The 24374-nt window shown below is 44.6% G+C and overlaps 1 protein-coding gene across 1 annotated transcript in view; it reads right to left on the bottom strand.

The window, feature by feature from the left end:
* Positions 1 to 231: 231 nt before the first annotated feature.
* Positions 232 to 24374, bottom strand: part of LOC124796109 — a 38861-nt gene continuing 14718 nt past the window's right edge. Inside the window, exons 5-6 of the mRNA XM_047260197.1 lie at positions 16947 to 17101; positions 232 to 1854 (exon numbers count right to left, since the gene is read on the bottom strand). Of these exons, the coding sequence (XP_047116153.1) occupies positions 1516 to 1854; positions 16947 to 17101 (494 nt within the window). The 3' untranslated portion in view covers positions 232 to 1515. The remainder of the gene's footprint in view (positions 1855 to 16946; positions 17102 to 24374) is intronic.

Below are 24374 nucleotides of genomic sequence, written 5' to 3'. Positions count from 1 at the left end.
GGTTTTGATGGTAGCCTTATTCGAAAGAATGACAAAAATTTATTTATAACAAAAGAATACTAGTTAATCCATTGGTACTGGAGGGAATGAGCGAGCTGTAGTCGCAGCCGCAAAACGTTTGAAGGATAGTGAACTTCCATTCCACATGCACTTTATTGTTGACACTTTACTCTACAATATATTCTGGATCGGTTAACAAGTAATAGATAGCATATGATGCTTCAAGGGCAATATTCGGTTTCAAATTCGATCGTGGTTCCTGAATTATGAAGTTAAATTATAGTGTAAAAAATTATGATTCCTTTTGCAAGGAAGTCTAATATATTCACTAATATATAAAGAAAATTTTGGAAGAGAAACCTACACACTTGAAAAAGGTATAATCTCCTATAGCGAAGTAAGAAGACCGCGTAAAACAACGCAAATTTAAATGTGTGGAACTGGTAACTGCTTTATCTGCAATCCACTTTCTATTAGAAAAGAGGTTGTGATGCATGTAGGCATTTTATTTTAGACTGTAATAACTGATATTAAATTAATGCGGAAAGTAGAATACTGTAGAGTGAGAGATCAAATAAAGAATTCTTATGAAGGAGAGAATTAAATATATTTCGCTCGAATGATAGAAAATGTATGGAATAACACAATGGAAGACGCATATTGACAGAATGAGTGTAGAAAGAATTGTCAGACTTGTAACGAACTATAGACCTAAAGAAAAGAGAGATACCGGAAGGCTAAGGAATATGTGGCTTTTGTGAGGATGGAACAGGAGACAAGCCTACTCCTTGAAGCGTAGAAGAAGAGGCAAGACAGATAAGACTTAAATAATGACATGACTGTAGAATTAAGCGATTGTTTAAGTGAAATTCATTTAAATGAATTTGAGCTTCCACAACGTCAAATGAAGAAATTCGGCGCTTCCGTCACTGTTGCAGATACCCAACCTGAATAAGGTTAGGTGGATGTTTACGAAAGTGATGAAGATATGTTTCATTGTACATTCCATATTGTATAACTAGGAATATTTTACTGCATGTGAAATCGCTGATTAGGTAATAGGCTTTACATAACGGACCAGCGTAACAATTGTAAGAACACGTCAGAGTTACACAAAGACGAATTGTACACAGAAACGCATATTGTCTGACACTCGATGAAAACGACTTCTTCGCATGCTGTAGCTATGTACACTTTATGGAATAGTGATACTTTCGAACGAGTGCCTCCATTGAGTTGCCATCCGTTGAGATGCTTTGCCAATGCATGGGGGGTCGTGAAAATGTTAGCCTATTGCAGTACATACTTTGTTCTTCCTAGGCAGCAATTCTATGCCTCTGGGTGTGATGACTATTTAAAATCTATTGCGTCGATAATGAAGAGTTGATTGCGGGTCAGAGTTCCTTGCGGACTCTCACGTAGAAGCTCATTGTGGGTTTGTTGCATGTTCGTTCGGGCGCCATCCCTATTGTCCAGAAGTGGTGGGGTGGCTGCAGGTACTGTGCGCATGCGCAACTAGACGCAGCTCTCTTGCTGGCCGACCATCAGGGGCGTCCTGACGGTCACCACCTCGCGCGACTCTTGTGGCTGCTGCTGCTGCAGCACCTCCAGCTGCTGCGGCGACGCCGCCCTCATCGCGCATGCGCCTCCCGCCTCTGACGTCACGGTCGCCACGGAAGTCGCAGCCGGTGGAGGCGCGTGCGCGATCTGTGCGTACACGACGGGCTCGTGGCGGTAGTAGCGGCGCATCGGCGGGCCCGCCTGAAGCGGCGGAAGGCGCAGCTCGGCGTACGTCACTTCCGGCCGGACACCAGCCTGCTGCAGGCGCGTCGCCGGCGGCCTCCGCAGCGTCGCCTGTCCAAAGACGGCGTCCACTTTATTACATGCTCTTGATAAGAAGAACAGAAATCGTCACATGCAGGGGAAGATGGGACACATTTTATTACAATAGTTATTTTTTTTAAATTTGGAATAATGTGATGGTTACAAAATTGTTCTTTTCATGCCTTTTTCTTTACGGATCCTTAACTGTTATTTAAAGCACACAGACACCGTGAGGCTCTGAAATTCGTGTATTTCATTACATTGTTAAGGGGGGTAGGACGTCAAACGGGACGACTTGGAGCAGGAGAAGCACCAGAGGACATTTCAGTTTTCACTGTCTATACTTTTACGAATAAATTGATAAAACTTTGTCAAAACGGCCAGGAAGGATTCAGGACTTACACTCATAGCAGTGGAGCTTCCTTGCCATGCTGACAAAGTTTTATGAATTTATTAGTAAAACTATAGGCAGTGGGAATTAAAAAGTCCTGTGGTGTCTCTCCTGCTCCAAGACGACCCGTTTGACGTCCTACCCTCCTTAAGTACGAATGTAAACTGTTACAGGCGTTCCCCAGAGTAGGGAAAAATCTAACACATCCTGGGTTACGTCGTAACAAACAAGAGAAGCTACATATATATGGGCGTCACTTGCGTAAGGTGGCTTTCTTAAAAGTAGCTCGCCTGCCCTTTGAATGCAAACGCAATGTTTCCACTTCTGAGATAGACTAAACAGCTGCAGCAATGGACAGTTTTATACAAAAATCGATTGTTATCATTCATCCATCAACGTTTCAGTTTATCTTATCAGTGAAGTTAGACGTTCCTCTTTGTGATCTCGGTCTGCAAAATAACTTTCTCGATAGAAGGAAGATTGGAATTGTGGAAGCACATGTGAAAACAGGTTAGATTAAAGAAATTCGACAATTTTATGGGTTAAGTACCCTGATAGGGAACTGCCAGCAACGAGAGCACCACAGAGCCGGTAATAAAACTGGCACACCTATGGATCTGTGCAAAATGTAAAACGACAGAGAATTCCTTCAGTTTGCACACCAGAAGTTATTGCAGGCATTCACCGAAGAATTATTCAGAGCCGAAAGAAGTCTACACGTATATAGGTCAAACAGGAGCTGGATACTGAAAAGCTTTATTTTTAAGCCATATTCTGTGACGGTTGCGCAGCAATTTACGGATGATCATATGGGTTACTGCACGTGGCTTTTGAATAACACCAACTAAGGTTTGTTAGACCCTTTCAATTACATCACGGATAACGAAGCACGGTTTCATCTTTCCGAACATAGAAATTCACAGAACACGAGTTACGGGCCAACGGAGAATCCTAACACTGAGTGTCACCAACCAGTCTATGATGAAAAAATCGGCGTTTGTTGTGGCGTAATAGAAACACCCTTCGTTGGACTGAAATTTTTCGATACTACCCTACACGGTTTCGTTTATGGAAATTTTCGATTATTTTGTGCTCAGCGGACTGGATATGGAAGACTATACTGCTTCTTCCTGCAAAATGGGGCAACATGCCATATGTCTAAGTATCCCTGGGACGAGTCCCTGGTTCCTCACTGAGGAACAAACTGCCAGCATACATTTATGCCCCCAAGTACGCCGGATCTAACAGCATGTCATTTTTTTCCCCAGTGGGACAACTTTAAGAGTAAGGTCTATAAAAGTACCCACACACAATATAGGAACCGAAAGACATCAGCAGCCATGAAGTTGCCGCCATCGAAATCCGAACTTTACGCAGGGAGTATCTGAATATGCTTGGACGTGCACAGGTGTATAGAACGAACAGCCAGCAAAAATTTATGGCCACCACGTTCGCCGGATTTACAAACACGTGATTTTTTCCTGTGGGAAAAGGTGAAGAGTGAGGTATACTAAACAGATTCGTACACTACATAGAAACTGAAAGACAACATCAGCCGTGAAGTGGTCGCCATCAGTATCCGAACTTTACGCCGGGTGTATCTAAATATTCTTGGACGTGCACAGCTGAGTATTGACGTTGCGGCGGTAAATGTCCACATCTTCTATTAATAAATTTTTAACTGCATTTATCACTATAAATAAATGGTAAGTCCATTTCAGCTCTACGTTTCTGTAATTTCACTGAATTTCCTTTACAATTATACGGGCTACCTTTATCTGCGCCAGCATGTACTTTTTCAACTAGCTCAGAATACATGCAAGAGCTGAATGCTAGACTAAATTAATATTTAACATCTTCGGAAAAAATTTCAGTTTTTTCACAATGCAGCATTCATCGAACATAAAACTGTTATAGTGACATAAAATTTAGGATATCGATGCTGCCTTTGTTTTCCGAAAGCTAAAAGATTTTGATAAAACTATTGCTAATATGGCTGGAAATGTCACACTTATTAAAATATTCAAGACTATTGTCCTCTGCTCAGATGAATTTTTTGTTCGAAACGAACAATAAGAAATCTGTCCGACCATGGGATAATAGCCCGTAATATTTTAATAAAAACCCTTTCTACTCTTTTTTCTGACACACGTGTTGCAGCTGCTGGACGAGGACAAATAAAAGCGTTAAGATTTTAGCCCGCCATATACAATCCTGGAAATGGAAAAAATAACACATTGACACCGGTGTGTCAGACCCACCATACTTGCTCCGGACACTGCGAGAGGGCTGTACAAGCAATGATCACACGCACGGCACAGCGGACACACCAGGAACCGCGGTGTTGGCCGTCGAATGGCGCTAGCTGCGCAGCATTTGTGCACCGCCGCCGTCAGTGTCAGCCAGTTTGCCGTGGCATACGGAGCTCCATCGCAGTCTTTAACACTGGTAGCATGCCGCGACAGCGTGGACGTGAACCGTATGTGCAGCTGACGGACTTTGAGCGAGGGCGTATAGTGGGCATGCGGGAGGCCGGGTGGACGTACCGCCGAATTGCTCAACACGTGGGGCGTGAGGTCTCCACAGTACATCGATGTTGTCGCCAGTGGTCGGCGGAAGGTGCACGTGCCCGTCGACCTGGGACCGGACCGCAGCGACGCACGGATGCACGCCAAGACCGTAGGATCCTACGCAGTGCCGTAGGGGACCGCACCGCCACTTCCCAGCAAATTAGGGACACTGTTGCTCCTGGGGTACCGGCGAGGACCATTCGCAACCGTCTCCATGAAGCTGGGCTACGGTCCCGCACACCGTTAGGCCGTCTTGCGCTCACGCCCCAACATCGTGCAGCCCGCCTCCAGTGGTGTCGCGACAGGCGTGAATGGAGGGACGAATGGAGACGTGTCGTCTTCAGCGATGAGAGTCGCTTCTGCCTTGGTGCCAATGATGGTCGTATGCGTGTTTGGCGCCGTGCAGGTGAGCGCCACAATCAGGACTGCATACGACCGAGGCACACAGGGCCAACACCCGGCATCATGGTGTGGGGAGCGATCTCCTACACTGGCCGTACACCACTGGTGATCGTCGAGGGGACACTGAATAGTGCACGGTACATCCAAACCGTCATCGAACCCATCGTTCTACCATTCCTAGACCGGCAAGGGAACTTGCTGTTCCAACAGGACAATGCACGTCCGCATGTATCCCGTGCCACCCAACGTGCTCTAGAAGGTGTAAGTCAACTACCCTGGCCAGCAAGATCTCCGGATTTGTCCCCCATTGACCATGTTTGGGACTGGATGCAGCGTCGTCTCACGCGGTCTGCACGTCCAGCACGAACGCTGGTCCAACTGAGGCGCCAGGTGGAAATGGCAAGGGAAGCCGTTCCACAGAACTACATCCAGCATCTCTACGATCGTCTCCATGGGAGAATAGCAGCCTGCATTGCTGCGAAAGGTGGATATACACTGTACTAGTGCCGACATTGTGCATGCTCTGTTGCCTGTGTCTATGTGGCTGTGGTTCTGTCAGTGTGATCATGTGATGTATCTGACCCCAGGAATGTGTCAATAAAGTTTCCCCTTCCTGGGACAATGAATTCACGGTGTTCTTATTTCAATTTCCAGGAGAGTATTAGAATTGTGGTTTTGTGTGACAGGTTGCACGCTCATTACACTGCGTTATTATTGTTCATCTTTTGTGTTGTTACCGTGCCTGGTAGAGCACACCAGATACCCCAGAAAAAACCATCAGTAAATATGTGTGTGACATAAATGATCAATCGAAGTTAAGTAGGCTAGTAAACATGGGCTCTAAGGTTGACAGCTTGAGCGCTATGAGCACTTTCTTGTCTTCCATACCGTGAAACAAATCTCTTCTACTGCAAGCTCTTTGCTTTCCGCATTTACAAGAGTGATACTATGGACCAAAAACGACAAACTGTATATATATATATATATATATATATATATATATATATATATATATATATATATATATATATATATATATATGGGCTCTAAAGTGCATACCTAAAGAGCTATGAGCATTTGTTCATCTTGGCTGCTGTGAAGCACATGGTTCCACTGAGCATGTGTTCATATCTCTTAAGGTGCGCATTTTACAGCTCATTTTTACCAAACGATCTTTTATTGTTTTGGTTCATACTACCGTATCCCAAAAATGTTGAAAGCAAAGCACTTGCATCAGAGGAGGTTTACTTCACGCTGTATAAGAATCGGTCCTGTCACATCCCGGAATATTGACACCCTATGTAAGGGGTGTGAACAGCGTCAGTTGGCTGGGTGATCACTGCGAAGGACACGGAGATGCCACGTACTTATGGGATGGTGGTGTTTCTCCATTTGACCACATTCAGGACCGTGACACGCTGTTGGAGTACATGGAAACGTTGTGGCAGGCACATTCGTAGTCAAGGTTCCGGTTTATCACGTCTGACCATCACAGTGGAGGAGCAGGTATTATGAACCAAGCATATCGTAATCTCCGAGAACAAGTAATGGACTGCCTCCAACAGTCTGTATCATCCCGTACACAAGCAGCACCCTGACCATGGAATTACCGTCTCACGTGTAGGCTGCAGTCGACACCGCAATACAAACGGCTGTGTCGCGAGAGGTGCCACGAGCGGGAAGCATGGACTGCTGACGAATAGCGCCGCACTGCATCCAGCGATGGGTCTCGGTCCAGCCGCTACCTGGATGACCATCGTCGAGTACAGCGGCGATCTTGGGACATGTCCTCACACTTCTACTGATTTCGAGAGACTCAATGGTGTTATTCACTGTGTGGGGGGACATAGAAAATTATTACAAGTCGCGGTTGGTATTTATGCAGATAAATCTTTACCAAATGTGGACATCATCGTCGCTAGGAAGCGTCCGCTACTCTTATTAATACAAAACTGTCGAATTTCTGTCTGCATGTTGCTTCCCTTTAGTTTCAAATAACCAGTTTTGGACCACTATCTCATCTCCAGGCGTGTTAGACGATAATTAAACTACTTTGGTTCCGACATTTTCGTTCTCGCACGATACTTCGAGGGCGTAACTCGCTGTCTTCTTCAGGTGCTACTCGAGAATGGTCTTTGGGCTTTTTTTTTCTTCATTTCATTCCTTCCTTTTCAGGAGGAATGTGGGCTGTTCGAGTGCCTAAGGGACTGAACGCTATTCAGTCATTGTGTGTCTGTTATTCTGTGTCGGGCGTTAACTATATATGAAGGTAGTATCTGTTCCCGAAAGAACAGATACCATTGATGACAGTGCAGCTTCTCTAGAATGAAATGGTAATTAACTCGACACCCTAGCTGCAAACAGGCGTTGATATACATCATTGGGGACATGTTGAAAATGTGTGCCTCGACCGGGACTCGAACCCGGGATCTCCTGCTTACATGGTAGACGCTGTGTCCATCTGAGTCACCGAGGCGTGATGTATATCAACGCCTGTTTGCAGCTAGGGTGTCGAGTAAATTATCATGTCATTCTAGAGAAGCAGCACGGTCATCAATGGTATCTGTTCTTTCAGGAACAGATACTACCTTCATATATAGTTAAAACATGGCTGCCCGCCCATTGACCATCTTGTGCGAAATCACACGCTATGCCCCAACTCGTACGCGACTTGGTAGATTAATCTGCCACGAGTAATGAGTGATGGGCAAACATCTATTAGGCGCACTACGAATATGGTGGTGTGGACAGTTGGGAATGTGGGTCTCACGGGGAGCGTACAAGGGATAAGTCCCAGCAGGCGCACTATCCTCTTTGCCCTTGGTGGCTCAGATGGATAGAGCGTCTGCCATGTAAGCAAGAGATCCTAGGTAGATCCCGGTAGAGGCACACATTTTGAACATGTCCCCAACGATGTATATCAACCCCTGTTTGCAGCCAGGGTGTCGGGTTAATTATCATTTCATTCTATTTATTTATTTATTTTGCAGGGGGAATGGGGGGGGAGGGGTGTGGAACATATATCTCCATATTGGGAGTCGCTATGTTTTGTTTTTGGCTTCTCAGTGCTGCGGCGTTTTTCCAGCCGCCTTGCACTCTGAGGCATGCCTATCTTTGGTGGAAGGGATAGGGTCGGCGATGGCGTCGTTCTTCTTGTTCTAGTCTCCTCCTATCGAGCTCTCGCTGAAATTCGAGTTGTCTGGCCTTCTTCTTTCGCTAGACGTCGAGCCAGTTTTGTGGACACGCGTCGTGTCGAACTTGCACCTTCAGGGCTGAGTTGTCTAGCACTTCAGTGTTGACTATGTTGTCATGCCAGTTGACCAACTCTCAAGTTTGTATCTCTCGGTCTTCTTTGTTTTGCGGTGACACCGGTCATTTTTACAGCACGTTTTGTCACCATTCTCTTCTTCTTTGTTGTGAACTGTGCTTGCAACGAGCAGGCTGCATCGACGCCTGTTTGCACGGTGATATGTGACGAATCTGACTCCATTCGCGGTCGGGGACGGTGGAGCACTATCCGGAAGTGGGATACCGCTTCTTTCAGGGGGGCATCGATGTCCATATACGGCATGACTTGGCTGTATGGTGATGCATCGCCTTCTGCCACTGCCACAACTTGGTCAGGACGGCGGTCTTGGACCGTCTGCCACCGTCCGTTCACACACAGCCGGCCACCCCCTATTCCACTGCCACTGGCGGGTGGGATGGGCGGCCGTGCTGGAAGTGGGACTGCTGTTGTACCGCTGTTGTTCTGCATTGGAGGTAAAGGAGCAGTAGTGCTGCCTTTACACCTCCTCCTGCGTTTCTTCGTAAGTTGCTTCAGGTCTCCAGACGTCACCTAGTTAGTGCTGCCATGGCCAGCAAAGACTCTGGAGCCACAAGAGCTGGCGACGTGTGGCCCACCGCAGTAGGCGTAGACTGGGGGTTCTTCTTCCTTCCGCAGGCAGGTATGGCTGGTGTGTTTGCCGGCACATACTGGCTGGTGCGGCAGTTGGCCATCCTGCTGACGCTAGAAGCACCGTGGCCTACTGTCAAGTCCCACTGGAAGTTGTTCCACTTGCACATTGAAGCCCATGAGCTTATTCAGTTTATAGACTTGCTCTGCTTCGTTCCTTCTCTGTTGCTCCACACCCACATCGATGGCCAGAGTTAAGAGTGGTGGCTTCTACCTGTTGGTCCGATTGTGTAGTTGGACCGCCACCTCTCCGAACCCGGCTCGCTGCTGTCCTCTGTCGACAACTTCTTCACTGGATAGCCATGGTAATCCTTGTAGAAGTGCCTTGACTGCTGTTGGTCTCATGGTTTGTGCTGCTTCCGGCGCTGGGATCACATGTGGGCCAAGGATTGGTTTCAGAGCCTCATAGCGTAGAGTTCCGTCCAGGCTTCCAGAACTGCGTCACTGTTAGTGCATTTGGCGCTGGTCTCCCCCTTGGCTTCATCTTCTAGCTTGCAAGGAAATTCCAGCTAATCTTCTCCTTGGTATCGGATGAACATTGGCTTTGTCAGATTTTTTCGGCGTGCCGTATTCTCTGTGATCACTTGGCGTGCGCTTGCTGGTCCTACCGTCGTCTGCCCTTCTTCTTCAGAGCTGGCAGAAATGTCGATCACCAGGTTGTCCATGATGCCTGGTTCGTGTTCTGCCGTTTTACGCTCAGTCGACTTCTCTGGCGGCGCGTCTCCCGTCCTGTGACTTCTTCCATTGTTTACTTTTCTGCCAATTGTGAGGCGCGTGTAATCACACAACAGTTTGCTTCATTGCAGTGAGAACATCAACACGAAAACAATTTGCTATGCGCACACGCCACAGGGCAACAACTTCTATGTCACAGCGTCACTGATCTGCTCAAGCGGAACTGTGGCAGGCGGCAGATGATTTATTTATTTTTTAATTTTTTGATCATGTCGTTTCTTCCTCTTAAGGAGGAAGGCGGGCTGTTCGAGTGCCTTGGGGATTTGACACTATTTAGCCATGGAGTGTCAGTTATTCTGTGTTGGCTCTGCTTATTTATTTATTTGGCAAGTGGAATGTAGGGTACTTATATCTCCCAATTGGGCATTTATTTGAAGGAAGTTTGGGGGACAGCTCTGGTATTCAAATTACAGCCTAAGGAAAACCTGCTAAACCCAGCCAGAGCTGCTGGTGTTGGCACTATTTTGCTTGTCATATCGCTTTGCTGTGGAGGAGATATGTTGATTTGGCTTCACTTCTCAGCATTTCGGCGTTGTTCTTGCTGTCTTATGCTTTGGGGCTGGCCTATCTCATATGGTAGCGATAGGGCTGTCGTTGGTGGCATCCTTCTTGCTCTTGTCTCCTTCTTTCGAGCTCTTTCTGAAATTCGAGTTGTTCAGCTCCTTTTCTTACCCAAATCTCGAGCCAGTTGCACTGATATGCGTCGTCTGGATCCTCCGCCCTTTGGGCCTGTCGTGTCTAGCTCCTCATTGTGGACTAAGTTGTCGTGCCAGTTGTATGCCACGATTTGTCACCATTCTCCTCTTCTTCGTTGAGGTCTGCTCTTGCAGCGAGTAGGATTACATTTGTGAAGCCCCATCGACGACCGTTTGCGCGGTCATCTGTGACGAACATGACTCCAGTGGCAATCGAGGTTTGAAGGGCACCCACAGCGTGAAGCAGGTTGCTTTCATCTCTGTGTGCAGCACCAACTGGAAGGGGAATACCGCTTGTTCCAGTGGGCGGCGTCGATGTCCGTTTGCAGTGCGTCTTGTCTGCAAGGTGGTGTGCTGCCTTCTGCCACTGCGACGACTTTGTCAGCGCGATGGTCTTGGGCCGTCTGCCGCCATCCGTCTGTAGGCAGCCGGCAACCCCGCCCCCCCCCCCCCCCTGCCCCCGCCCTCCAGCCCACCCACTGGTGGGTGGGGCCGGTGGCAGCGCTGGTGGTGTGGGGCTGCTCTCAGACTGCTGTTGCCCTGCTATGGAGGTAAGGCAATGGTCCTGTTGCCTTTACGCCTCCTCCTGTGTTACTTCTTGCTTCAGTTCTCTGGACGTCACTTGATTGGTGTTGCTACGGCCAGCAAAAGCTCTGCAGCTACACCAGCTGGCGACGTATGGCTCACTGCAATGGTTGCACATTAGGGGTTCTTCTTTCTTCTGCAGGCAGGCATGGCTGGTGTGTTTGACGCATACTGGCTGGTTGCGCAATCCTTTTCCATATGGCCTTCCTGTTGACACCTGAAGCACTATGGCTTAGTGTCAAGTCCCGCTGTTAGTGGTTCCACTTGCACATTGAAGCCTGTGAGCTTATTCAGCTCGTAGAACTGCTCTACTTCTTTCCTTCCCTGTCGCTCCATGGCCAAAATGAAGAGGGGATGCTTCCTCCTCTTCATCCGATTGTGTAGTCGGACAGCCACCACTCCGAACCCGGCTTGCCAAAGTCCTATGTGGACCACGTCTTCACTGCATAGCCATGGTAATCCTCGTAGAAGTGCCTTGATTGCTGATGGTCTCTTGTTTTGCTCCAATTCCGGCGCTGGACCTCAGTACAGCGTCATTGTTAGGAAATTTGAAGGTGATCTCTCCCTTGGCTTCGTCTTATAGCATGCCGAGAAATTCCAGCCTATCATCTCCTTGGTATCGAATGAAGACTGGCAGTGTCGAAGTTTTTCGGCCTTCCGTCATCTCTGCGACTGCTTGCCCTGCGGTTGCTGGTCCTTCCGTCATCTGTCCGTCGCTACAGAGCTGGCAGATGTTTCGATCACCAGACGGTTGCTATCTGGGCTGCGTGGTTCGTCTTCTGCAGCTTTACCCTCAGTTGACTTTGCAGGGGCGCAGCTCCCGTGTTGTGTCTTCTTCCTTAGCTTCCCTTTCTGCCCGTTGTGGGGCGCGTAATCACACAACAATTTGCTTTATTATCGTGAGAACAGCAACGTGACAACAATTAGCTATGCGCTTGCACGCCACCGAGCAACTTTTTTTTTGCCACAGCGTCACTCGTGGCAGATGTGTGGATCGAGTCCAGAATCTGTACCTGTAAGGTGCTGGGCACTCCCTAGTCGGTCCACGCCCCATTGGGTGATCTCTCTTCGGTCTTCAGCCGCCAGGCGCGGTTTCCATGGTACTCTCTTGTCGCTGGTGTTCCCACTGCCGTCCGCGCCCGGCTCGGTCGCTCTCTGGAGTCTCGGTCGTCATCTGTAGTGTATGGTGCTTTGCGTCTATGTGACAATATTGATGTCATAGCGGTAAAGCCTGGCGCGGGCAGCAGTGCGAACACCAGCGACCGGAGAGAACCATGGGAGCCAGGTTTGGCGGGCGTGGACTTCTGAGGGAACACCCAATGCGGCGCTGACCGACTAGGGAGCCCCAGTACCTTACAGGCATAAATACTGGACTATATCCGCCCAAGGACGAGTGTCAGGTAGCACCTGAAGGAGACAGCGAGTTACGACGGCGAAATATCGTGCGAGAACGACGCGAACATCCGGCAGAAGTCCCGTTCTTTCAAAATGTCAACAGATCTCCGGGAAAGCCTGAAGAACTACTTTGGTTCTGTTTGAAAGGCTTCCAAAACCGTTAAGAAATTATTTACAACACGAAGTTTGGCTTATATACCATGTGTTACAGTTGCGGAGTAATTCAATGTCGTAGCTTAACAGATACCAACCTGCTGAGGCTCTATATACTCTGAAAAGAGTCCTGCATCCCTGGAAATTGGCCAGAAGTAAGTCATCGACGAAAACTGTTTCTAAGTACAACATACAAAATATTGATCAGAAATTAAATATCATTAGAAAACTGTGAAATAGTTTTAAGACATTTTTGAAAAACGTGTCTCTCTTCTTTCTGTTTGGTGATGGTAGAGAGAACTTTCATTGAGCAATGCCAAGCACAGCTCCACGCTGAAGTTTCCTCTGCCATGTCCAATTCACCGCTGCCACTATGACGAGGGCAGCCGCAGCTGATGTTTGGTAGAGCACACTATCCTAATCACAAGTAAGTCTAAAGTATGACTTCACAGTTTTGTAACATGTATTACTCCTTAAATCACTCCGTTCCTTAAACAGTTATTCTGTGGTGCTCATCTGGCAAGTGTAACTTTCAGTTCTTCCAGCACACATTTTTCAAGTATTTCAGTGCTGTTAAATTACTCATCAGCTTTTGGTAATAATTATATGATATGCTTAGGAACATGTTGTATGCATGAATTATTTCAGTCCTCCTCCTATTGGAGAGAATGGACTTTGCAGCGCTATTGGTGTACCACTAATTACGTTTCTTAAATATTTAAGAATAAAGCCTCAGATGATTGATATACGTTTAATTCTGACAGTAAAGTAAGTGTTTCCTAGTGACAAGTTACTCCACAGCTGTAACAAATGGTATAGTAAACAACTTTTGCATTGTGAATAATTTCTTAAAGTTCTTTGAAGCTTTATAAACATAAGACAGAGTGAACAATGACGATGTTTGGAAGGAAATAGGAGTGGAGAAGTTGAGTGAGAAAACTGAAAAGAATAGATTAAAATGATTTGGGAATGTGAAGAGGATGGAAGAGGGAAGAATAGCGAGAAGATAGATAGAGTTCAAGATTGAGTGCAAGATGCCAAGAGGAAGACCGAGAGCAAGATGGATTGACACAATAAAGATGAGTTTAAGGAGGAGAAACCTGCTATGAAACCAAATTGTGGAAGAAGAATGGTGTAAAGACCGAGTAAAGTGGCGAAGTACCATTGATAATCCCACCCGACCAGGTATTGGATAGATGGGAAATGGAGATGATGATGACAGAGATAAGAGTTCAACTGAGCTTAATTTCACTTTTGTGAAACAGTTCTGAAGATGGGCAGATGGCCTAAAAACAAGAAGAGGTAATCTGCGGACTGAAATTGGACAGTTATGAGGGAATTATAACACCACAACGGTATCTCAGGGACATTATGCGTCCAAATGTGTTATCACTCATGCGGCAGCATCGTGGTATTTTTCAATTTTTCAACAGACAACGCTCGTGCACATCAGGCACGTGTCTCTGTCAACTATTTACTTGATGTTGAGGTACTCCCGTGGCTAGTAACGTCTCCAGAACTGTCCCGAATCGAACATGGGTATTTATCCACAAGCAGTCTCTCCCAAGTGACCATCTTTAAGTCATGTACACAATTACACCAGGTTACGAAGGCTTCTTGGCGACAGACAGTAATTATGCATTAATTCAAAACAAATTTGCTGAATGCGAATATTTGACTTCCGCTTTGTTAGCTGTAGATATACTTCCTACTGGGGACATTTGAAAATTTGTACCAGATTGGGTCTCGAACCTATATTTCCCCCTTATCGCGAGCAGTCGCACTAACCACCTCGGCTATCCATTCACGGCACCCGTACAGACCCAAACTTCCTTATGTCCCGGTCCTGCACAAACATTTACGCGTCACTAATAGGTAGTTCATCTATACCTAACACAGCTCATGCCAATATATTCGTAATCAGCAGATTTATTTCGAATTAATTTGGGACGGCTGTCGGTCGTCATTATTGTCTGTTCATCCAGGCGGCAAAGTAAATAATTACGTACTTGACTCTATAAGGAACTATCCTTTAACCTGATGTAACGGTGCACGTGTTTTCAAGATGGTAGCTATTTTATACATGTCCCATGAATACGGTCAGTCACTGAAATCGGTCATGCTAAATTATGATACAGTTCCGTGCTGATAATTCCTTTCAGTATATCATACATAATAGCATTCACCTAATAATAATGTATAGAAAGATATCACATCTTGGGATGAATATGAATGGAGCTGAGGACTACAACTATATTAAAGTTAGTGAATGAGAAGCTGGGATACTGTAGATAATCATATAGGAAAACTGAATCCCTGTCAAACAGAAGAAATATTGTTTAACTTAAAAGGGAGGTCACTGTAATGACAAGAGATAGTCCTTAGTCTCCGCTTCAATGTTCGTGATTTTGGATCAAATGCTAGCTAGTACGACGAGTAGTCATAAGATTTTGATTCACCTCGATAATGTAAAGCGAATTTTACTTGTCTGCAGGTTCATGTCTCCCATCCTGATACACAGTGAATTATTCGCGACACGTCTGCGTAGCACGCTGCTACAAATGAAATAATGCGTCGAAACGCGTAGTGAGAATCATTAAAACGACTGATTCAGATATTTGAATATCAATTAATACACAGTTACGGTGGGACTACAGTAAATACTTCATATTGTAGAATTATAAAACGTCTGTGACAGTTTGCTGGTAACTGTGTCCGTTCTCACGCTCGTCATACACCATAATCGCGGGACCAGGTGAGAAGGAAGCCGTACAATAGTTAATGAACATTGTATAACCAAAAAATGCTCCCATCGGCCCACAGAAAATACCAATACGTTTCTGTCTATTTTAAAAGAATCTGACGGAAAAGTGGGGCACCATTTGCTTAATTCTATCTTCTAGAGCAACTTTAAAAATTTTCCCAAAGGCAGCTCTTATAAAAAGAAATGTATTGGTCAGTAAAATATAGATATTTTACTTATATGAAAGTGAAATGACACAAAACTGATATTACGCCTAATAGCGCATTTTAGGGTGGATAAAGGACAATAATAACAATAAACATAAAAACAAATATTATAAAAAAATTAAAAATGTAAAATTTCATGCGCTTTAGTGTTACATGATGGGTTTTACAGTGATAACGAAAACACTTTGCAGCATATTTTTCCATGCTGCACCACTTTCTATACTACGTTTTCTCCTCGCGACGAATTTAACACGTGTATTTTTACTATGCAAGCTGGGTAACTTTCAACCTTTGCATCTCGGAAACGGATAAAGATATGAAGAATATTTTCAGGGTCCGAGATCGGGATGATAGAAATACATCGTAAAAATTACAGCGAATTTCTGTGCATAGCCGTCTCGAAATCCGCGGCTGGGTTTTGGTACCCTAAAACAAGTTTCTGGGCTGTTGCTCGATAACGGGTAAAGTCTAAAGGATATACTGTCAAAATCTGAACAATATGCTGCCGTTATTTAATATTTAGACTTCACGACGTACCGGATTTTACGGATAGAAGCAGGTCACTTTTATACCTATATATCTCGGAAACGAACAAAGATAACCAGAAAATTGTCAAGTTGGTTCTATATCGGGACCTTAGTAATGTGTAGTAAAAATGTCAGCGATTTCCTGTGCACAGTCGTCTTCGAATCCTTGGGTAGGTTTTCGTCCGCTGGTGACAGCAAGAATACAGTAAAAAAATTATTTTGTGGATTTTTACGAGGAACCGCCCATGAACTCATGGTGCCTCCCAAAGCCCTATCAGCCTCACCGCAGACCACACCAAATGCAAAATGTACCGACCGCTCTGCTGCATTTGCCTAAGAAGCACTTTGACCACGTACTGTATGGTAATGACAATGAGACGAACCTTCTGTTGGGTAAACAATTGGTCCCTAGTCCAAGGGCTATCCAAAACACTTGACCGTACCTTTTTATCAGCAACAGAAGCCAAGGAATGAGGACCGGAAAATCCGGTTTATATGCGCAGCGGTTGGGAACATTAGGTACGCATACTGTCACATGCATACCGATTTTGGCATATTTTCTCCCAATATCATCTCGTCAGTTAACATTAACATTCACCTCATATAGAATTGGAAGCTACGTTTTGTCACTAAGATTCTTGATCCTCAAATATCTGTGCTGTGTCTCCTAAGACGTTGCTTCAGTGTTCGGGGACACGTAGCGCTATTCCTGTAGTGGTTGCTGGACGACGCCGCCGTACTGACCGGATGCGGCACGTAGGCGTCGCAGGCGGCGGGGCAGACCTTGAAGACCTCCCAGGCTGGCGCGGGGTGCGGGGGGCGCTCGCCGTCGCGGGGCAGCTCCGGCGCAGGCACCACGGGCGTCCCGCGCGAAGACGACGCCGCGTCCGTCTCCGACCCTGCAGAAACACCTGCTCTCAGAAGGCAATATGATCACACCGTCTCCAGTTTCTAGGTCTCACACCGTGAGTACAAACTACGGCACAGTTCTGTGCCTTCGCATCTCAGTCCATGAGTGTGTCACGAAGAAGGAAGTTAGTCCCATATATGAAGGGATTATTTCAATAGTGGTATTATTTCAATAGTGGTACAAGTAAACTTTTGTTCATTTTGAGATACAGAGTCTTAAAGTTAAATGAGCGCTCAAAAATGTGCAGTTGAGATACCAGAAATATTCTAGCATATAGCTTCTTGCTAGAGACGAACTTTTCTTTCTGTTTGTTTGGACCATTAACGTCAGAAGCATTATAGACAGAAAAGTGGAGGTAATGGACTTGTACCACTATTGAAATAAGCCCTTCATATAATAGGGTGGTCAGAAAGCGTCTGGAAAACTTGTATGGTGTTGCAGGAGCGTATGTGCCGAAAAAGTCGATGCATTGCTACATTTCCAAGTTATTTAGCATTGAAGTTAGCCAATAAGGTAGTTGCGCTTGTAAATACGATCACGTGGGCGAGCACGTGTGGAAACTGTCATTATGAGTTAAAATGTGCCTTTTTCGGAAGTGATAAATTTGAGCTAGCTGAGCAAAAGCTACGTTTCTTTGGTTTGAGGAAAACAAACGAGGAACGCATTTGGCGACACTGTCTCTGCTAAGCTGCTTGAATATCTATTCACGATGACCTGATGGCTAACTTCAGTGCTAAATAATTCGGAAATGCCGCAACGTATCTAGTTTTTTCTTAACAGTTGTTTCTCGGCACAACCTATCCTGCAACATCATTACAAGCTTTACAGACTGTTTCTGACCACCCTGTAAAGGGCGTCTCTGTTTCACTTCTTTTGTAAAAAACCTCCTTCTGTACAGACCGTTAAAGATCACTTACCTTAAATAGAGATACAAAACGATGACAATGTCAGCTACCAAGTAATTCAAGGAGGAAAACTTTTGTAGTTTATTAATATCCAACTCTGTCTCTTCCTTCATGCACAAATCGGCACTTACTGATGCTACATGTACCTCGAGTTTCTTCTTCGGCTGTTCTTCCTCTACTTCAGGTAATGTTAGGAGTGCTAATTACTGAACGGTACTGTATGCTTGGCTGATTTAATTACTAAGACTAAGATGGTATTCATTACACAGAAATGTATTCTAACGTAATCCGTCTCGAATACGAATCTTACGTTACAATAATGAATAATATTGTCCGTACTGTTAGCTGTGCGAGAAGATATTCAGAAAATAGTTTCCCTCAAGCTGCATGCAGATATATGCGCCTCGTAGCACCTTAAACCCTCTGAGACATTCATAATTGTCGTTTGTTTTACGTCTGTATTACTCTTAAGCTGACAATTAGCACTCACTTTTAATCGAACCAGTGTACGAGATAGTCTAGTTTTCCTATAGCGAGAGTCTTTGTATTGCGGTGCGTTGTGAAAGGCTGCCATTACATAAATTCTTATTGGGCAAAGTTCATGTCATGTTAACTAGAGAATTAATTAGTCTTACCTTCAGTAAGATGAACATCAACAAAAGCAAAACGAGGATAGTGGAATGTAGTCGAATTAAGTCGGGAGATGCTGAGGGAATTAGATTAGGAAATGAGACACTTAAAGTAGTAAAGGAGTTTTGCTATTTGGGGAGCAAAATAACTGATGATGGACGTATTAGAGAGGATATAAAATGTAGACTGGCAATGGCAAGGAAAGCGTTTCTGAAGAAGAAAAATTTGTTAACATCGAGTATATATTTAAATGTCAGGAAGTCGTTTCTGAAAGTATTTATATGGAGTGTAGCCATGTATGGAAGTGAAACGTGGACGATAAATAGTGTAGACAAGAAGAGAATAGAAGCTTTCGAAATGTGGTGCTACAGAAGAACGCTGCAGATTAGATGGGTAAGTCACATAACTAATGAGGAGGTACTGAATAAAATTGGAGAGAAGAGGAGCTAGTTGCACAACTTGACTAGGAGAAGGGATCGGTTGGTAGGACATGTTCTGAGACATCGAGGGATCACCAATTTAGTACTGGAGGGCAGCGTGGAGGGTAAAAATCGTAGAGGGAGACCAAGAGATGAGTACACTAAGCAGATTCAGAAGGATGTAGGTTGCAGTAGGTACTGGGAGATGAAGAAGCTTGAACAGGATAGAGTAGCATGGAGAGCTGCATCAAACCAGTCTCAGGACTAAAGACCTCAACAACAACAACAACAACCTTGAGTAACAGGAAAATATTCTCTAGAAAATGAGCAGTAGATTCTGAAACAGAAGTTACATTTATTTATCGAATTTAACGAGTCCTTGATTTCGCACGAGCAGCATTACGGTGTCGCTTAAGCCCTTTGGAAATTGATGTGAACTAATTGGGTGGACGAGCCTGCTCGCGGTTACGACTATTAAAAGAGTGCAATTATTCTCTTGTCTTGAATTACTGAAATTTGTAGGTCAGCCAAACATTTCTCATTGGGATACTGTCATTGCACGAGGACAGACTCCGACTGATCTCATGCGGGAAGAATAAAGTCTAAAGCTTCAGTGTCCTCCGGGTGTACCCCTTCAACGGAAAGACTTCTACCCGATTCCAGCAAGCAGAAAATCGACTCTACAAACTTTTCCGCTCTATAGTGACACCGTCATTCGTATTATCAGTTCCACTGAAGTAAATCTTGACAAGTTGTTCTTAATTTTGCGAACTAGTAGTCTCAAATGATCTGTTCCCTTACTCTTGTGCAAAGAATTTATTGAGCTTTAATTAATCAGTGACAGAATACTTAATTTGCAACTAACTCAGACCAGTAACTTCTCAAGAGATTTAAACTTAATTAAAAAACGCTGGACAGATTATGTTTGTGATAGTATAATAGCGGTGAGACATTAGCTTAGACGAATATTGTCAGTGAACAAATAAGAAGACTGTTCTCCATAACCAGTTTCGCCCAAGTACGCTTGAGTCAGTAATGACACACGCAGAACCTTCCATATTTTCGAATGTGGTTGGTTGCCTTTTTATGAGTATAGTTCTACAACGATGTATGGTAATAAAGATACTGATTTGAAGTCCGATATTCTACTTTGATTTTAAAGATATAGTTTGTTCTACACATAGAATACTATGGAACCGAAATTTCTTTGGTATAATATGGTAGGCAAGATACATAATAAGACGATCTGACGGTCACATCACGTTCAGTAGTGTGGCATGCCACTGCTCTGTGAGATGCTTCGGAGCGGTTTGAAACTTATTCCACACCATTGCTTGACAGAATGGTTGCCAGACATTAGCAAGCTACGACATTTCCTGCGAAGCCGGCTTCGTAGTACAGATACCTCGCCAAACCTGACGTATCGACCGTTCGACCGGAATCTTCCTTAAGAGAATTCGATATATTTGTTTTACGAATATCTGACAGTATGGCACACGGTTGTACCTACAGGATATAGTGTACCAAGGAACACACGATGTTCTTTGGTCGGTACTTCAGTCTTGTGACTGATTTTAGAATCACATGAAGTAACGCACACTAGATGCTTCCATAAGCAGTTTCTGCCGTATTTACGGCTTTAGTTATTATTAGATATGTTCTTTAAGCAGCATTTGTAAATATTTCGCGTTCTGCACAGTATTTAAGTGCCGTTTACTATATCAAAAGTGTTTGGAATATTTTGTTAATCCTTCACATATTGAAATTTATGTTGAGTAAAATACTACGTATTTCTAGCACTACTTATATAACACACCGACAGGTAATCCACATTTCGTGGGTCGTCCACCATTCTGTACTTCAAAATGGAAGAAGGTCTTTTACCGTGGGACTGTTTACCTAGTAACTGTTTTTTGATAATACTTGTGCGTAATTTCATTTCACTTACTGATAATCAGTTTTAATAGATTAATAACGTTGGAGATAGATTATTAAGTCAATTTTGATAAGATTGTCTCGACTGTAACACTTCTAAATATCAAGCGCGTATTTGTTCCTAGACACATGATCATGTGGTACCGCAGAGCACGATTTCACTGTTTGAATGACCTTAATTTATCGCAGTAATTTTTGTGAATTCAGAAAAAGACTGCAGGACATAAAAAGTGAGTGGCATCGTTTCAAAATGGAGTAAGGAAATGTAACAAACTTTTATAGGGCAACGGTCTGAAAAGCGTACCAAGTATAACATCCCTCCTAATCTGATACATAGGGTGAAAAATGCACCAACAACAGTAGGTAGTTAGACGTCACTTTGCACCACACAGCTGAAATACCAGCAGTAATAAACACTATTTTCTCGATCCGCCTCAGCTTGGGATCGGACCCTGACTTATTGAGGCATACACTGACGTTCGTATGTATTAAACCGGGGATTTAGAAACAACGGAGAGGCTTCGTCCCGCCGTAGCCCCCCAGTGGTTCACAACTCCACAACAGGCCAAAGCAGTCCAACGACGCCACCGCCGCCCCGCACCGAATCCAGGGTTATTTTGCGGTTCGGTCCCCAGTGGACCACCCCGGAACATCTCATACCAGGCGAGTGTAGCCCCAAATGTTTGCATGGTAGAGTAATTATGGTGTACGCGTACGTGGAAACGGGTTTTCGCAGCAATAGTCAACACAGTGTAACAAGGCGGCATATGGGGAATCAGCCCGCATTCGCCGAGGTAGATGGAAAACCGTCTTAAGAAAACTCCACAGGCTGGCCGGCACACCGGACGTCGACACTAATAATCCGGCGGATTCGTGCCGGGAACCGGTACGCTTCCCGCTCGGTAAGCAGTGCAATAGATCGCGCGGCTAGCCGGGCGAGCACGAAAGACTGATTACCTGTACCTACAATGCCAGTTTCAAATTTATTATGAACTTGTTGCAAGATCTGCACGGAAGATTAAAAAGGTTACGGACAAGATAAACAGTCCAATCCTGTCATGTGAAGTGACTCGATGTAACATTTTCCTTTGGCCCCTGCTTGTAGCATTATAGCCCCTCACACTTCAATTAATATGCTTTTGCCGGGAATTTCGCCACTCGACTTCGCAAACGCTTTCGACCGCATAAGTCACGCCAATTTACTACTCGTGATGAGTGATACGGGATTCAGCTCTCAGTTCACCAACATTATTCACAACTTTCTAACAGGAGCCATGTTAGTTGGTGATGACCAGTGGTTGGGAAACAAAAACTATTCAAGTGCGTCGGTCTGTCGGCAGGGCTGCCCATTATCGACAATTTTGTACATCATGGCTGTAGATCCATTGCTGAGGGTTATGGGTTTACATGGATAATGACATGCAGACACACAACTCTGCCCTCAAATAAATAGCCTGTGCAAATGACATTGGTGTATTAATGAAGCACGATTTCGATACTGATTTGATTTGTACCACATTAGAACTGTATGAAGGCGCCTCTGACGCCATCATCGACAAACGTAAAACTGTGTTGATTCTACCAGGACATCGTCGACCGACAATGCTATCGTGTGGGACGAGAGAATAAGACCCTTGGTTTTCACGTCACTGTGTGCCCGCAACAAATTCTGGCACGAAACTGCCGGAAACTCATCGTTACCATAGAGGGTGTCAGCAGAAACCATGCCTCTCGGCGAATTGATATTCAACAAAATTTACCCTAACAAACATCTTCATCCTCTCTAAGGCTTCGTATGTTGCACAATTGCTAAATATGCCGAAACTATGGCTATATCAACCTCACAATTAATATGGTTGCTGTGGAAGCACGGAATCCTTCAAGTAAGAACAGCGACCGTCTTTTTGCAGAAGGCTCTTTGTGGTTCGCAACTTGTCAATTTTAAACGTAAGTCCGGGGCGCTACTGGTTCACTCCATAGCCACCATGCAGACCAGCCACCCGGATGAATCAACGCTGCACTATTTGGAATTTACCGCCAAAATCCGAGCAAGCCCTTGTAGCGGCAGCTTGATTCCCGTATCAGCTGTCCTTTCTTAAAGAGTAATACCTCAACAGAAGTGATGTCCTTCAAATAGCTACGGATACACACAGGACGGATCGAAGACCATATGTCGACTTGCTAGGTCGACCCTCAGTACACAAGTTCCTAGCCCGAATTGGAAACAGGTAGGGGAACATCAATAATCAATCCCTGACAGCAGACACTTCTGCACTGTGTTATAAATTGGTAAATGATACTTTCCCAACTAATCAGCGTCCTGCGGACATAAACCTACTCACTTCAGAAAACAGTAGAAAATGTAATATCCTTGACATCTGGGAAAATCTTTGCCTGTGTCGTAATGTCCCAGTAGTGTGGGAACACTGTACAAGAATGGCTGCGTTTATCAACATATCCTCAAGTGCACACGTGGCTGTCGAAAATGTCTTTGCGACAGATTTCAGATTCTAACCCAAAATCGAAACAAATGATACGATGTGGCTGCTAGGCCACAGAGTTTATGCCGTTATATATGAGCAAATGAATAATCTCGTTACATGCCTCTCATACTTACGGCCACAGTATGTCAAGAAACGACAAATAAGAGAACTGTAGCGCAATCAGCTTGACTGTTCGTGCATCCAAGGTTCTGATAAGAAATAGAAGAATGGAAAAGAAAACTAAGGATTCGTTAGACGATGATCAGTTTGGCTTTAATTGAGGTAAAGACACAAGAGAGACAATTCGGGATTTGCGGTTAATAATAGAAACCAGACTGAATAAAAATTAAGACACGATCATAGAATCTATCGACCTGGAGAAATCGTTCGACAATGTGAAGTGGTGTAAAATGTTTTAAATTCTGAGAAAAATTGGGGTAAGCTATAGGGACAGACGGGTAAAATATAATATGTACAAGAATCAAGAGCGAATAATGAGAGTGGAATACCAAGTACGAAGTGGTTCTATTAAAAAGAGTGTAAGACAGGGATGTAGTCTTTCGTCACTACCGTTCAGTGTATACATCAAAGAAGGAGTGACGGAAATAAAAGAGAGGTTCATGAGTGGAACTAAAATTTAAATGAAACGATATCAGTGATAAGATACGCTGATGACATTGCTATGCTCAGTGAAAATGAGGAACAATTACAGGATCCGCTATATGGAATGGACAGTCTAATCAGTACTGAATACGGACTGAGTATGAATCGAAGAAAGATGAAAGTAATGAGAAGTAGCAGTAATGAGAACAGACAGAACTCACATACTAAACATCAAAATTGGTGATCACGAAGTAGGTTAAGTTAAGGAATTGTGTTACCTAGGCAGC

The sequence above is a fragment of the Schistocerca piceifrons genome, chromosome 4, assembly GCF_021461385.2.
Source record: "Schistocerca piceifrons isolate TAMUIC-IGC-003096 chromosome 4, iqSchPice1.1, whole genome shotgun sequence".
In the NCBI taxonomy this organism is placed as follows: domain Eukaryota; kingdom Metazoa; phylum Arthropoda; class Insecta; order Orthoptera; family Acrididae; genus Schistocerca; species Schistocerca piceifrons.
This window is presented reverse-complemented; position numbering and strand designations above follow the sequence as displayed.